The sequence below is a fragment of the Ranitomeya imitator genome, chromosome 1 (assembly GCF_032444005.1).
Source record: "Ranitomeya imitator isolate aRanImi1 chromosome 1, aRanImi1.pri, whole genome shotgun sequence".
Classification (NCBI taxonomy): domain Eukaryota; kingdom Metazoa; phylum Chordata; class Amphibia; order Anura; family Dendrobatidae; genus Ranitomeya; species Ranitomeya imitator.
In genome coordinates this window covers 233,511,558-233,525,109 of record NC_091282.1, presented here as the reverse complement: position 1 = coordinate 233,525,109, position 13,552 = coordinate 233,511,558, and the positions used below count along the sequence as shown (strand labels likewise).

Below are 13,552 nucleotides of genomic sequence, written 5' to 3'. Positions count from 1 at the left end.
TTCCGGCAACGCTGAAAGGCGGGGGACCTGGGGAGCGTCTGAGAAGCGCAGTGCGCATGCCCAGGAATCCCAGCCCCGCACTGTGCATGCATAACACAGTGCGGGGCAGGGATTCAGTAACAGGGTGGCCGCACTGCCCGCACAGGCGCAGAACGGAACCCGGCACCAGCGCTAGGACGGCAAATGCTCTATGCGCCTGCGCAAGGCAGAAGAGCAGAGCGCAGGCGCCGGAATTTACACAATAACAGTGCTGAGGGGGCGGCGAAAATCTACACAAGAGATAAGTGACGGCAGTTGGGCGCTTCTAAGAGGAGGCTTCAGTCCCGCCTCCATGGACAAAGACAGGTATTTCAACAGAATTATAAATACATTTATTGTGGGAATAACAGAAACAAAAACTAAAAGAGCCACCTTGTTAGAATGCAGCATTACTGCTGCACAAGGTGGCTCTTTTAGTTTATAACGGCTGGAGGGGGGGTGACAGTGGCCCTTTAAGGGTATGTGCACACGTATTCTGGGTCCACTGCGGATTTCTCTGCAGCAGATTTGATAAATCCGCAGTGGAAAACCACTGCGGATTTATCGCGTATTTACCGCGGTTTTTCTGAGGTTTTCACTGCGCTTTTACAACTGCAGATTTCTATTGGAGCAGTTGTAAAACCGCTGCGGAATCCACAGAAAGAAGTGACATGCTGCGGGATGTAAACCGCTGTGTTTCCGCGCGTTTTTTTCCGCAGCATGTGCACAGCGGTTTTTGTTTGTACATTGAACTGTAAACGCATGGGAAACTGCTGCGGACCCGCAGCTGCGGAAAGGCTGCGGATCCGCAGCAAAATCCGCATCGTGTGCACATACTCTATGTGGTTTTGAGCACCTTGAGGGGTGCAGTTTTTAGAATGGTGTCACACTTGGTTATTTTCTATCATATAGACCACTCAAAATGACTTCAAATGTGATGTGGTCCCTAAAAAAAAAAATGGTGTTGTAAAAATGAGAAATTGCTGGTCAACTTTTAACCCTTATAACTCCCCAACAAGAAAAAAAATTTTGGTTTCAAAATTGTGCTGATGTAAAGTAGACATGTGGGAAATGTTACTTATTAAGTATTTTGTGTGACATATCTCTGCGATTTAAGGGCATAAAAATGAAAAGTTGGAAAATTGCAAAATTTTCGCAAAATTTCCATTTCTTTTTTTAAAAAAACGCAGGTAATATCAAAGAAATGTTACCACTATCATGAAGCCCAATATGTCACGAGAAAACAATGTCAGAATCACCGGGATCCGTTAAAGCGTTCCAGAGTTATAACCTCATAAAGGGGCAGTGGTCAGAATTGTAAAAAATGGCCCGGTCATTAACGTGCAAACCACCCTTGGGGCTTAAGAGGTTAAAGGGGGAAAAAAAAACAAAAAACAAAAAAGGAAAAAAAACAAAACACCATGGGCTCCCGCGTTATTTTTTTTTTAAATAACCAGCAGAGTGAAAGCCGATGGCTGATTTTAACCCCTTACTGACAGAGCATAATAGTACGCCGATGTCAGTATCCCTCCCTGTGATGTGGGCTCCAGCGGTGAGCCTACATATTGACATGTCAACTGTTTTGTACAGCTGACATATGCCCGCAATAGCCGCAGGTGCAAGCGCGATCCACCCGCGGCTTATAACTAGTTAAATGCTGCTGTCAAACTGACAGCGGCATTTAAATCGCGCTTCCAGCCATCGGGCTGGAAATACGCACACCGGTGACTCCAGTCATGTGATCGGGGGTCATCGGCTCGTCGGCATGACAACCAAAGGTCTCCTTTTAGACCTCTATGGCTGTCAATGCCGGAATGCTATGAGTGCCACCCAGTGTTGGGCGCTCATAGCAACTCAGCAATTCTACTACATAGAGGCGATCTGACCATCGCCTCTATGTAGCAGAGCTGATCGAGTTGTGCCAGTTCCTATCCTCCTATGGGAGACTATTTAAGCATGGCAAAAGTGAAAAAAAAAAGAAAGAAAGAAAGAAATTGGTTTAAAAATTGAAAAAAAAAAAAAAAAAAAAAAAAAAGTTCAAATTACCCCCCTTTCACCCCATTCAAAATAAAATAATAATCAATAAAAAAAATCAAAACATATACATATTTGGTAATCGCCACTTTCAGAATCGCCTGGTCTAGGAATAAAAAAAAAAGGATTAACCGGATCGCTTAACGGCGTACTGAGAAAAAAAGTCAAAGCGTCAAAATTACGTTGGTTTGGTTGCCGCGACATTGCATTAAATGCATTAACGGGTGATCAAAAGATTGAATCTGCACCACAATGTTATCATTAAAAACATCAGCTCTGAACGCTAAAAATAAGCCCTCACCCAACTCGAGATAATGAAAAATGGAGACGCTACAGGTATTGGAAAATTGCGCTTTATTTTTTTATTTTTTTTTTTTATTAAAGATTGGAATTTTTTCCATCACTTAAATAAAAAAAGAACCTAGACATATTTAATGTCTATGAACTCGTAATGACTTGAAGAATCATATTGGCAGGTCAGTTTTAGCATTTAGTGAACCTAGCAAAAAAAAGCCAAAACAAAAAACAAGTGTGGGATTGCATTTTTTTTCCAGTTTTCTAGTACACCAATGGTGTCGTTGAAAAGTACAACTTGTCCAGCAAAAAATGCCCCCTATAACATGTAACCAGCAAAGGCTAGGCAGACAGCTGCAGGATGATATTAAAAGCATAGGAAGGGGTCATAGATATTGCCCCCTCAAAGCAAAAAAAAAATCAGCTCTCAACCACCCCAGAAAAGGCACATCTATTAGATGTGCCAAATCTAGAGCTTACGCTCACTCTTCCCACATGCCCTGTAGCGATGGCAAGTGGGGTGATGGTTGAGGAGGTTGTCACCTTTGTATTATCAGGTGACATCAAGCCCGCAGGTTAGTAATGGAGAAGAGTCTATAAGATGCCCCCATTAATAACCCCATAGTGATATTATAAAAACACAGACACCCAGAATAAAGTCCTTTACTTGAAATAATGACATAGACTCCTTTATTGAACCTAATTAAACCACACTTACCGAACGCTTAATCCACTGACGTCAACGTCTCCTGCAACAAAAATAAAATAAACCACAATACTACTCATCTGTCCGCAGGGAAGATAATCCATAATCTTCCACAACGATCCTGAAGACAGCGGGCGATACACTGACAGGAGGTAATCGCTCCCGTAGTGTATCACTAAGATGCTGTGAGAGAGTTCACCGGAGTTCATCAGCTGATTAGCACCGATGCGCTCACTTACGGCACCATCGCTGCATGAGAATTTTCTCACAGCAGTGGTGCCGTAAGGCCGGGATCACACATGTGAGAAACACGTCCGTGTCTCGCATGTGAAATCCAAGCTCTGGCGCCGGCACTCCAGAGCGGAGCGTGCAGCTCCATGTGTTGCTATGCGGCCGCACGCATTTCACCGTACGGACGGGTGTTTTGCTGGTTCGTCGGTTGACTGGCAGCATGTTTAGACTGCAAGATTATTGAGAAACAAGAATTTATAAGAATGCTAGGTCACAAATTCTTGCAATTTAAATGAACCCTTAGGCTATGTGCACACGTTCAGGATTTCTCGCAGAAAATTCCTGAGAAAAACCGGACATTTTCTGCAAGAAATCCGCAAGAAAACCGCATGTGTTTTTGCCGCGTTTTTTTCCGGACACTTCCCAATGCATTTTGTAGTGGGAAATCCGCAAAAAAAACAAACGCAAAATTAATGAACATGCTGCGATCATGTGCACAAAACATGCAGAATTCATTCTAAATGATGGGATGCTTATTGTATGCATTTTTTTGCGGTTTTATAGCGTTTTTTTCGGGAAAAACCGTGAAAAAACCGCAACGTGTGCACACAGCCTTAAAGGCAGATCATCATTCCTTGTGTAAGAAGGTTGATCCAAACACCCACGAGGTCTATGTAGAGTCAGAGCGAAAATACATTAGGCTGAATGTGGCAGCATAATAGGTTGCCCAAGTTAAGGGCAGCATATTACAGCTGCAAGTCCTTCCACCTGGTCCTTGACAAAGCAGCCAGTATGAGCCCAGTGGTATTCATGAGACGAGCGCTCCCTCCACCCCCAATTACAGTGACTGACAGGCTGCTCTCTAGATCACCATAGATCCCACCCTGTCACTCTCAGATCTGAGGAGTGGAGGTACACAGTCCAGGGCATAACCACTCACTTTATCAATACACCAGACTCACAACTGTGAGTCTGGCCAACTGCACAACATTTATTAGCACCGATATAAAGTCTATCACAATTTGGGATCCTTAAAGGGGTTGTCTAAAGGTAAAAGTAAATTTTACCTAAATTCCTATTTGCTGCCATACTTTACACTTTTAAGCTATTGTCTAATATACTTGCTTTAAAAATTCCCTACCTTTCCCTAACTGCACAATAACTGATAGTCTATTTTTTCACTTCCTGTTTGATGACAATTTGTTTGAGAGCCTCAGGGCATGCTGGGAGACTCAAACAAAGCATCATCAGAGCAAGGGGTAGAGGCTCAGGTCAGAAGAGAGTTAAGGTACCGTCACATTAACCCCTTTACCCCCAAGGGTGGTTTGCACGTTAATGACCGGGCCAATTTTTACAATTCTGACCACTGTTCCTTTATGAGGTTATAACTCTGGAACGCTTCAATGGATCCTGGTGATTCTGACATTGTTTTCTCGTGACATATTGTACTTCATGACAATGGTAAAAATTATTTGATAGTACCTGCGTTTATTTGTGAAAAAAACGGAAATTTGGCGAAAATTATGAAAATTTCGCAATTTTCCAACTTTGAATTTTTATGCAATTAAATCACAGAGATATGTCACACAAAATACTTAATAAATAACATTTCCCACATGTCTACTTTACATCAGCACAATTTTGGAAACAAAATTTTTTTTTGTTAGGGAGTTATAAGGGTTAAAAGTTGACCAGCAATTTCTCATTTCTACAACACCATTTTATTTTAGGGACCACATCTCATTTGAAGTCATTTTGAGGGGTCTATATGATAGAAAATACCCAAGTGTGACACCATTCTAAAAACTACACCCCTCAAGGTGCTCAAAACCATATTCAAGAAGTTTATTAACCCTTCTGGTGCTTCACAGGAATTTTTTGAATGTTTAAATAAAAATGAACATTTAACTTTTTTTCACAAAAAATTTAATTCAGCTCCAATTTGTTTTATTTTACCAAGGGTAACAGGAGAAAATGGACCCCAAACATTGTTGTACAATTTGTCCTGAGTATGCCAATACCCCACATGTGGGGGTAAACCACTGTTTGGGCGCATGGCAGAGCTCGGAAGCGAAGGAGTGCCATTTGACTTTCAATGCAAAATTGACTGGAATTGAGATGGGACGCCATGTTTCGTTTGGAGAGCCACTGATGTGCCTAAACATTGAAACCCCCCCACAAGTGACACCATTTTGGAAAGTAGACCCCCTAAGGAACTTATCTAGAGGTGTGGTGAGCACTTTGACCCAACAAGTTCTTCACAGAAGTTTATAATGTAGAACCGTAAAAATAAAAAATCATATTTTTTCACAAAAATTATCTTTTCGCCCCCAATTTTTTATTTTCCCAAGGGTAAGAGAAGAAATTGGACCCCAAAAGTTGTTGTACAATTTGTCCTGAGTACGCTGATAGCCCATATGTGGGGGTAAACCACTGTTTGGGCGGATGGGAGAGCTCGGAAGGGAAGGAGCGCCGTTTGACTTTTCAATGCAAAATTGACAGGAATTGAGATGGGACCTCATGTTGCGTTTGAAGAGCCACTGATGTGCCTAAACATTGAAACCCCCCACAAGTGACACCATTTTGGAAAGTAGACCCCCTAAGGAACTTATCTAGAGGTGTGGTGAGCACTTTGACCCACCAAGTGCTTCACAGAAGTTTATAATGTAGAACCGTAAAAATAAAAAATCATATTTTTTCACAAAAATTATCTTTTTGCCCCCAATTTTTTATTTTCCCAAGGGTAAGAGAAGAAATTGGACCCCAAAAGTTGTTGTACAATTTGTCCTGAGTACGCTGATACCCCATATGTGGGGGTAAACCACTGTTTGGGTGGATGGGAGAGCTCGGAAGGGAAGGAGCGCCGTTTGACTTTTCAAAGCAAAATTGACAGGAATTGAGATGGGACGCCATGTTGCGTTTGAAGAGCCACTGATGTGCCTAAACATTGAAACCCCCCACAAATGACACCATTTTGGAAAGTAGACCCCCTAAGGAACTTATCTAGAGGTGTGGTGAGGACTTTGACCCACCAAGTGCTTCACAGAAGTTTATAATGCAGAGCCGTAAAAATAAAACAAAATTTTTTTCCCACAAAAATTATTTTTTTAGCCCCCAGTTTTGTATTTTCCTGAGGGTAACAGGAGAAATTGGACCCCAAAATTTGTTGCCCAATTTGTCCTGAGTGCGATGATACACCATATGTGGGGGGAACCACTGTTTGGGCACATGGGAGGGCTCAGAAGGGAAGGAGTGCCATTTGAATGCAGACTTAGATGGAATGGTCTGCAGGTGTCACATTGCGTTTGCAGAGCCCCTAATGTACCTAAACAGTAGAAACCCCCCACAAGTGACACCATTTTGGAAAGTAGACCCCCTTAGGAACTTATCTAGATGTGTGCTGAGCGCTTTGACCCACCAAGGGCTTCACAGAAGTTTATAATGGAGAGCCGTAAAAATAAAACAAAAATTTTTTCCCACAAAAATTATTTTTTAGCCCCCAGTTTTGTATTTTCCCGAGGGTAAGAGGAGAAATTCGACCCCAAAAGTTGTTGTCCAATTTGTCCTGAGTACGCTGATACCCCGTATGTTGGGGGAAACCACCGTTTGAGCGCATGGCAGAGCTCGGAAGGGAAGGAGCGCCATTTGGAATGCAGACTTAGATGGAATGGTCTGCAGACGTCACATTGCGTTTGCAGAACCCCTAATGTACCTAAACAGTAGAAACCCCCCACAAGTGACCCCATATTGGAAACTAGACCCCCCAGGGAACTAATCTAGATGTGTTGTGAGAACTTTGAACCCCCAAGTGTTTCACTACAGTTTATAACGCAGAGCCGTGAAAATAAAAAATCTTTTTTTTTCCCACAAAAAATATGTTTTAGCCCCGAGTTTTGTATTTTCCCAAGGGTAACAGGAGAAATTGGACCCCAAAAGTTGTTGTCCTATTTGTCCTGAGTACGCTGATACCCCATATGTTGGGGTAAACCCCTGTTTGGGCACACAGGAGAGCTCGGAAGGGAAGAAGCACTGTTTTACTTTTTCAACGCAGAATTGGCTGGAATTGAGATCGGACGCCATGTCGCGTTTGGAGAGCCCCTGATGTGCCTAAACAGTGGAAACCCCCCAATTATAACTGAAACCCTAATCCAAACACATCCCTAACCCTAATCCCAACAGTAACCCTAACCACACCTCTAACCCTGACACACCCCTAACCCTAATCCCAACCCTATTCCCAACCGTAAATGTAATCTAAACCCTAACTGTAACTTTAGCCCCAACCCAAACTGTAGCCCTAGCCCTAGCCCTAACCCTAGCCCTAGCCCTAACCCTAGCCCTAACCCTAGCCCTAACCCTAACCCTAGCCCTAACCCTAGCCCTAACCCTAGCCCTAACCCTAACCCTAACCCTAGCCCTAACCCTAGCCCTAGCCCTAACCCTAGCCCTAACCCTAGCCCTAACTCTAACCCTAGCCCTAATGGGAAAATGGAAATAAATACATTTTTTAAATTTTTCCCTAACTAAGGGGGTGATGAAGGGGGGTTTGATTTACTTTTATAGCGGGTTTTTTAGCGGATTTTTATGATTGGCAGCCGTCACACACTGAAAGACGCTTTTTATTGCAAAAAATATTTTTTGCGTTACCACATTTTGAGAGCTATAATTTTTCTATATTTTGGTCCACAGAGTCATGTGAGGTCTTGTTTTTTGCGGGACGAGTTGATGTTTTTATTGGTAACATTTTCGGGCACGTGACATTTTTTGATCGCTTTTTATTCCGATTTTTGTGAGGCAGAATGACCAAAAACCAGCTATTCATGAATTTCTTTTGGGGGAGGCGTTTATACCGTTCCGCGTTTGGTAAAATTGATGAAGCAGTTTTATTCTTCGGGTCAGTACGATTACAGCGATACCTCATTTATATCATTTTTTTATGATTTGGCGCTTTTATACGATAAAAACTATTTTATAGAAAAAATAATTATTTTTGCATCACTTTATTCTCAGGACTATAACTTTTTTATTTTTTTGCTGATGATGCTGTATGGCGGCTCGTTTTTTGCGGAACAAGATGACGCTTTCAGCGGTACCATGGTTAGTTATATCTGTCTTTTTGATCGCGTGTTATTCCACTTTTTGTTCGGCGGTATGATAATAAAGCGTTGTTTTTTGCCTCGTTTTTTTTTTTCTTTTCTTACGGTGTTTACTGAAGGGGTTAACTAGTGGGCCAGTTTTATAGGTCGGGCCGTTACGGACGCGGCGATACTAAATATGTGTACTTTTATTGTTTTTTTTTTTTATTTAGATAAAGAAATGTATTTATGGGAATAATATATTTTTTTTTTTTTTCATTATTTTGGAATATTTTTTTTTATTTTTTTTACACATTTGAAATTTTTTTTTTTTTACTTTTTTACTTTGTCCCAGGGGGGGACATCACAGATCAGTGATCTGACAGTTTGCACAGCACTCTGTCAGATCACTGATCTGATAGGAGTGCAGGCTGCTTCACAGTGCCTGCTCTGAGCAGGCTCTGTGAAGCCACCTCCCTCCCTGCAGGACCCGGATCCGCGGCCATCTTGGATCCGGGGCTGGAGGGAGCAGGGAGGGAGGTGAGACCCTCGCAGCAACGCGATCACATCGCGTTGCTGCGGGGGGCTCAGGGAAGCCCGCAGGGAGCCCCCTCCCTGCGCGGTGCTTCCCTGTACCGCCGGCACATCGCGATCATCTTTGATCGCGGTGTGCCGGGGGTTAATGTGCCGGGGGCGGTCCGTGACCGCTCCTGGCACATAGTGCCGGATGTCAGCTGCGATAAACAGCTGACACCCGGCCGCGATCGGCGGCGCTCCCCCCGTGAGCGCTGCCGATCGCATATGACGTACTATTGCGTCCTTGGGAAGTAAAGCCCACCCCACATGGACGCAATAGTACGTCTAATGGCAGAAAGGGGTTAAGCGACGCTGCAGCGATATAGACAACGATGCCGATTGCTGCAGCGTCGCTGTTTAGTCGTTGTGTGGTCGCTGGAGAGCTGTCACACAGACAGCTCTCCAGCGACCAAGGATGCCGAAGTCCCCGGGTAACCAGGGTAAACATCGGGTTACTAAGCGCAGGGCCGCGCTTAGTAACCCGATGTTTACCCTGGTTACCATTGTAAATGTAAAAAAAACAACAAAAAAACACACTACATACTTACATTCCGGTGTCTGTCGCGTCCCCCAGCGTCAGCTTCCCTGCACTGTGTAAGCGCCGGCCGTAAAGCAGAGCGGTGACGTCACCGCTGTGCTCTGCTTTACGGCCGGCCGGCGCTGACACAGTGCAAGGAAGCTGACGCCGGGGGACACGACAGACACCGGAATGTAAGTATGTAGTGTGTTTTTTTTTTTACATTTACAATGGTAACCAGGGTAAATATCGGGTTACTAAGCGCGGCCCTGCGCTTAGTAACCCAATGTTTACCCTGGTTACAAGTGAACACATCGCTGGATCGGCGTCACACACGCCGATTCAGCAATGTCAGCGGGTGATCCAGCGACGAAATAACGTTCTGGCCTTCTACCTCCGACCAGCGATGTCACAGCAGGATCCTGATCGCTGCTGTGTGTCAAACACAACGATATCGCTATCCAGGACGCTGCAATGTCACAGATCGCTAGGTTATCGTTCTAAAGTTGCTCAGTGTGAAGGTACCTTAACATTCACGTGGTGCTGGAGTAACACTTCTTTGACACAGTACATGCTACTCGCCCTTTTTTTCCCTGACAAATGACAATGTGCAGACAATCCGTAAGAGGCAGTACATTCACTGCATCCAAACTGCTGCCGTCTATTGAACGCAGGTGAATCCGCATGTGTTCACTGAATGGATGGAAGAAATTCACATGCTGCGGTCTGGAGAGACGTGCCACATGTCAGGCTCTGCGGGCGATCAGCGGGCTTCTGTGGATCCAGAGTGGACATGGGATTTCTTGAAATCCCATCCACTATGCTGTAACATCTTGACACTGCAAGTTGGACGCTGCACAAGTTCGCCTCGTCCAACCCGCAGCGTTTACTGATCATCTGCACATACCCTTTAAGGCAGATTTAGCATTTAAATGAATTTTTCGAGTTCTTTTTCCACATGACAGACTATTAGTAATATTTGGTGAGGGTCTGATCATCAGCACCGCCGCCTGTCATCCGATGCTCCATTGAGCACCTTCATAGTTTACACATCTTTACATCTGTGAAAAATTGACCGCTTTTCCTCTTAAGAGCATCATCTGTTTTGCATCGGCCTTATTTCTCATCCATTTTTAAAAACTGAAGGCAGTACCGTAAATGGCCTGAACCTTTTCTTCCATTGACACTTAGCAATTGATTAGTTAGTGATGAAAGAAAAACTGATGCAAAACTGATGTTTTTCATCCTTACAGATTTTAATGGCCCATTCTGATACGGCTCCATTTTGTTCATGGATGTGTGATTGGAGCAATGAAACTCTCCAGGGCCATGTGGATAAAAGTATCAGATGTGAACACAGCCTAAGGCCAAGGTCACACAACCGCAGATTCTCTCATCTGATTATGTCATCCGAGTGCAGTCAGTCCGATGTTTTCTGTGAAGCCATAGACTTGAATGGAAGGCGAGTGTGAAATCGCAGCATTCTGTCAGTCTTTTTTACAGACACATTGTAGATTGTAAGCTCTCACGAGCAGGGTCGTCTTATTGTGCTTTAATTATTATATTGTTAACGTTGTTACTTATGACTGTTGTGTTTGAAACGGTTGAACTGTAAAGCGCTGCGGAATATGTTGGCACTATATAAATAAAGATTATTATTATGATGGAGTGATGGTTCGGTATTATAATTGCTACAGCTTCACAGAGATTTTTCTACAGATACCTAAAATTGAGGGTAAACGGAGATTCAGGCTATGATTGCACAGTGCTTTTGGGGGCAGATCTGCTTCAATATCCTCATTAAATACAAATTAACCGGATTGGTATTACAAGTGTATGGAAAATGTACTTTGCTGTTCATATTTTAGTGTTTTGTTTTGTTTTTGTTTTTTTTATTTCTGAAGAAGTTTTGAAAAACAGCCGGTGAAAAGAAGAAGTGCATGTTATGTCTTTAAAACAGATCCTGACGAAAACGTCTCCAAATAGACTGCAAGGAACGCTTCAGGAAATGAAAAACTGAAAAATACTCCTCTCGGGAAAAAAAAAAAAAAAGTTTCTTGAAGTAATTTCTGCTTGAAAAAAAGTGGTGTCAGAACGCCTCAAAAACCGGTGTGAAAATAGTTTAGGTTATGTTCACAAGTTGCATTTGTGCTGCGTTTTTTTTTTTCATGCAAATTAATAGCTATGTTTTACAGTACAAGCAACAGCTATGGGATTTCAGAAATCTCATGCACACGTTTTTTTTTTTTCCTGGCCGAACTGGAAAACTGCTGCATGTCACTTCTTTCTGAATTTTTTCACCCATAGCAATGAATAGATGCAAACACACAGCAAAACGGTATCAGGTCTTGCTGTGCTTTTGGTGCAGATAACAGGAATACCAGGCACTAAAGTGTATCAGCATGCACAGTGAAAAACGCAGGAAAAAAGCAGCAAAAAAAAAAAAAAAAACAAACACACACAGAAGAACCTACTTTTTGCCTGCAGAAAAAAACACAGCAGAAATGCAACGTGTGAACACAGCCTCAGGCGATCAGGAAATAGCAGCGTTTTGGATGCAGTGACTTTCGCTGTGTCCAAAGCGCCGCGTTCTAATCACGCAGGGAAATCTGCATGTGTTCACTGCGAGTAGACTGCAGATAAATGCCATGCTGCGGCACCACCACACAGAAGCACATCAGGCACAGGATTTCTAGAACTCCCATCCACTGTGCTTCTAGTGTCGCACGCGGCGTTCTGGACCCTCCGCAGGTGAACGGCATGCAGATCGCTGCTGCTCCAGCTCGTGGCCACAGAGCCTCCGACTTCCATCACAAGTGAGAAGAAAGCGACCAGGACAGGTCTGACAGGTCTGTGGAAATAGGAGCCTGATCTTATCAGGGCTCAGACCTCCGGCAATGTCTGCTCCTACATTACTAGAGCTGGGGTCTGCAACATGTGGGTCTCCAGAACCTGTGAACTCCAATTTCGGGCTGCAGCTTGTGATAGCATGCCAGGAGTCATAGATCCAGGACTGAAGGCAGCACAAGGTGCAGACCCACGTCCTGGGGCTTCCAGCAGTAGTAGCAGGTGCCGTGACATGTCTCCTACCTCCACTGGTTCCTCCGTACAGTACACAGAGCACCAGGAGCAGCTCCGCCAGGGGCCCCATCTCCAGGTACCAGTCCTTCTCTTCTCCAGTCAATGGCAGGACAGCGGGGGGCACTCAGGGCATCGCCCGCTTCTCCATGTCTCCTACAGTCGGTGGTATGGGACCTGTGGGATGGAAGTTTCCGGCTTCTCACACCAACAATTCAAATGTCGGTGACACCTGGAACTTATTGTTCTTCCGGCTTGTGACTGCACGCAGACCACTCCCTGTGCCTAGGTAGGCAGGTGCCCCTCCTGCGGGAGAGGCGGCTGCACCTGGGGAGACAGACATACAGTATAATACATATATACACAGTGTATAGCCCAGCCAGGGGGCACTACCACAGCCACAGCATGTAGAGGGATACACAGATTAGATACCGCAGCACTCCACGGCCAATCTCCATAAGAAACTCTATTAACCCTAAATGTGCAAGCCTCCAGCTCATTCTGAGCCTTTATGAAGCAATAATACAATGTAGAAACGAGACACATGAAGCAGCGCCTGCTGCTATTACTACTGAAGCCATGTCACCCCCCATAACACACATTATGTCACACACAGCCCCCAGCTGCAGAACTGCACACAAGTGTCTAGTAATGGTGTCCAAATATAATCGCTCACCAGAGCCCGGTCTGTACTATCACATGTTTCAGCAGTCTTCTTCGAGTCTGTTTGCTTGTGCGGAGCATGCTCAGATCAAGCCAATATGTTTGTCTGCAAATTACTCATGGCCACTAGAGTGCGCTGCTCCAAGCATGCTCACTACATGTGTGAAGTAGTGGCCACCATTTTGGAAAAGGGAAGCTGCCAACAGTTTTTTTATAGCTTTTGCCTGAGCTTTTAAAACACAAAATATCCAAACTTATAGATCACTAGGTGTAAAGCTCAACCAGAGCGCGGCTATAACGCCAGGCAGAGGGAGTTCTATGCTCCATGGATTAATAAGAGAGATAATGCACAATATGTAT

General features: G+C 44.1%; 1 protein-coding gene across 2 annotated transcripts in view; it reads right to left on the bottom strand.

The window, feature by feature from the left end:
- The window catches only part of VSIG10 (V-set and immunoglobulin domain containing 10), a 72,801-nt gene extending 59,519 nt beyond the window's left edge, over positions 1 to 13,282 (bottom strand). For both annotated transcript variants that reach the window (XM_069754563.1, XM_069754569.1), the window contains exons 1-2: positions 13,206 to 13,282; positions 12,542 to 12,856 (exon numbers count right to left, since the gene is read on the bottom strand). In XM_069754563.1, coding sequence (XP_069610664.1) covers positions 12,542 to 12,602 — 61 coding nt within the window. In that variant the 5' untranslated portion in view covers positions 12,603 to 12,856; positions 13,206 to 13,282. The remainder of the gene's footprint in view (positions 1 to 12,541; positions 12,857 to 13,205) is intronic.
- Between the last annotated feature and the right edge of the window lie 270 nt (positions 13,283 to 13,552).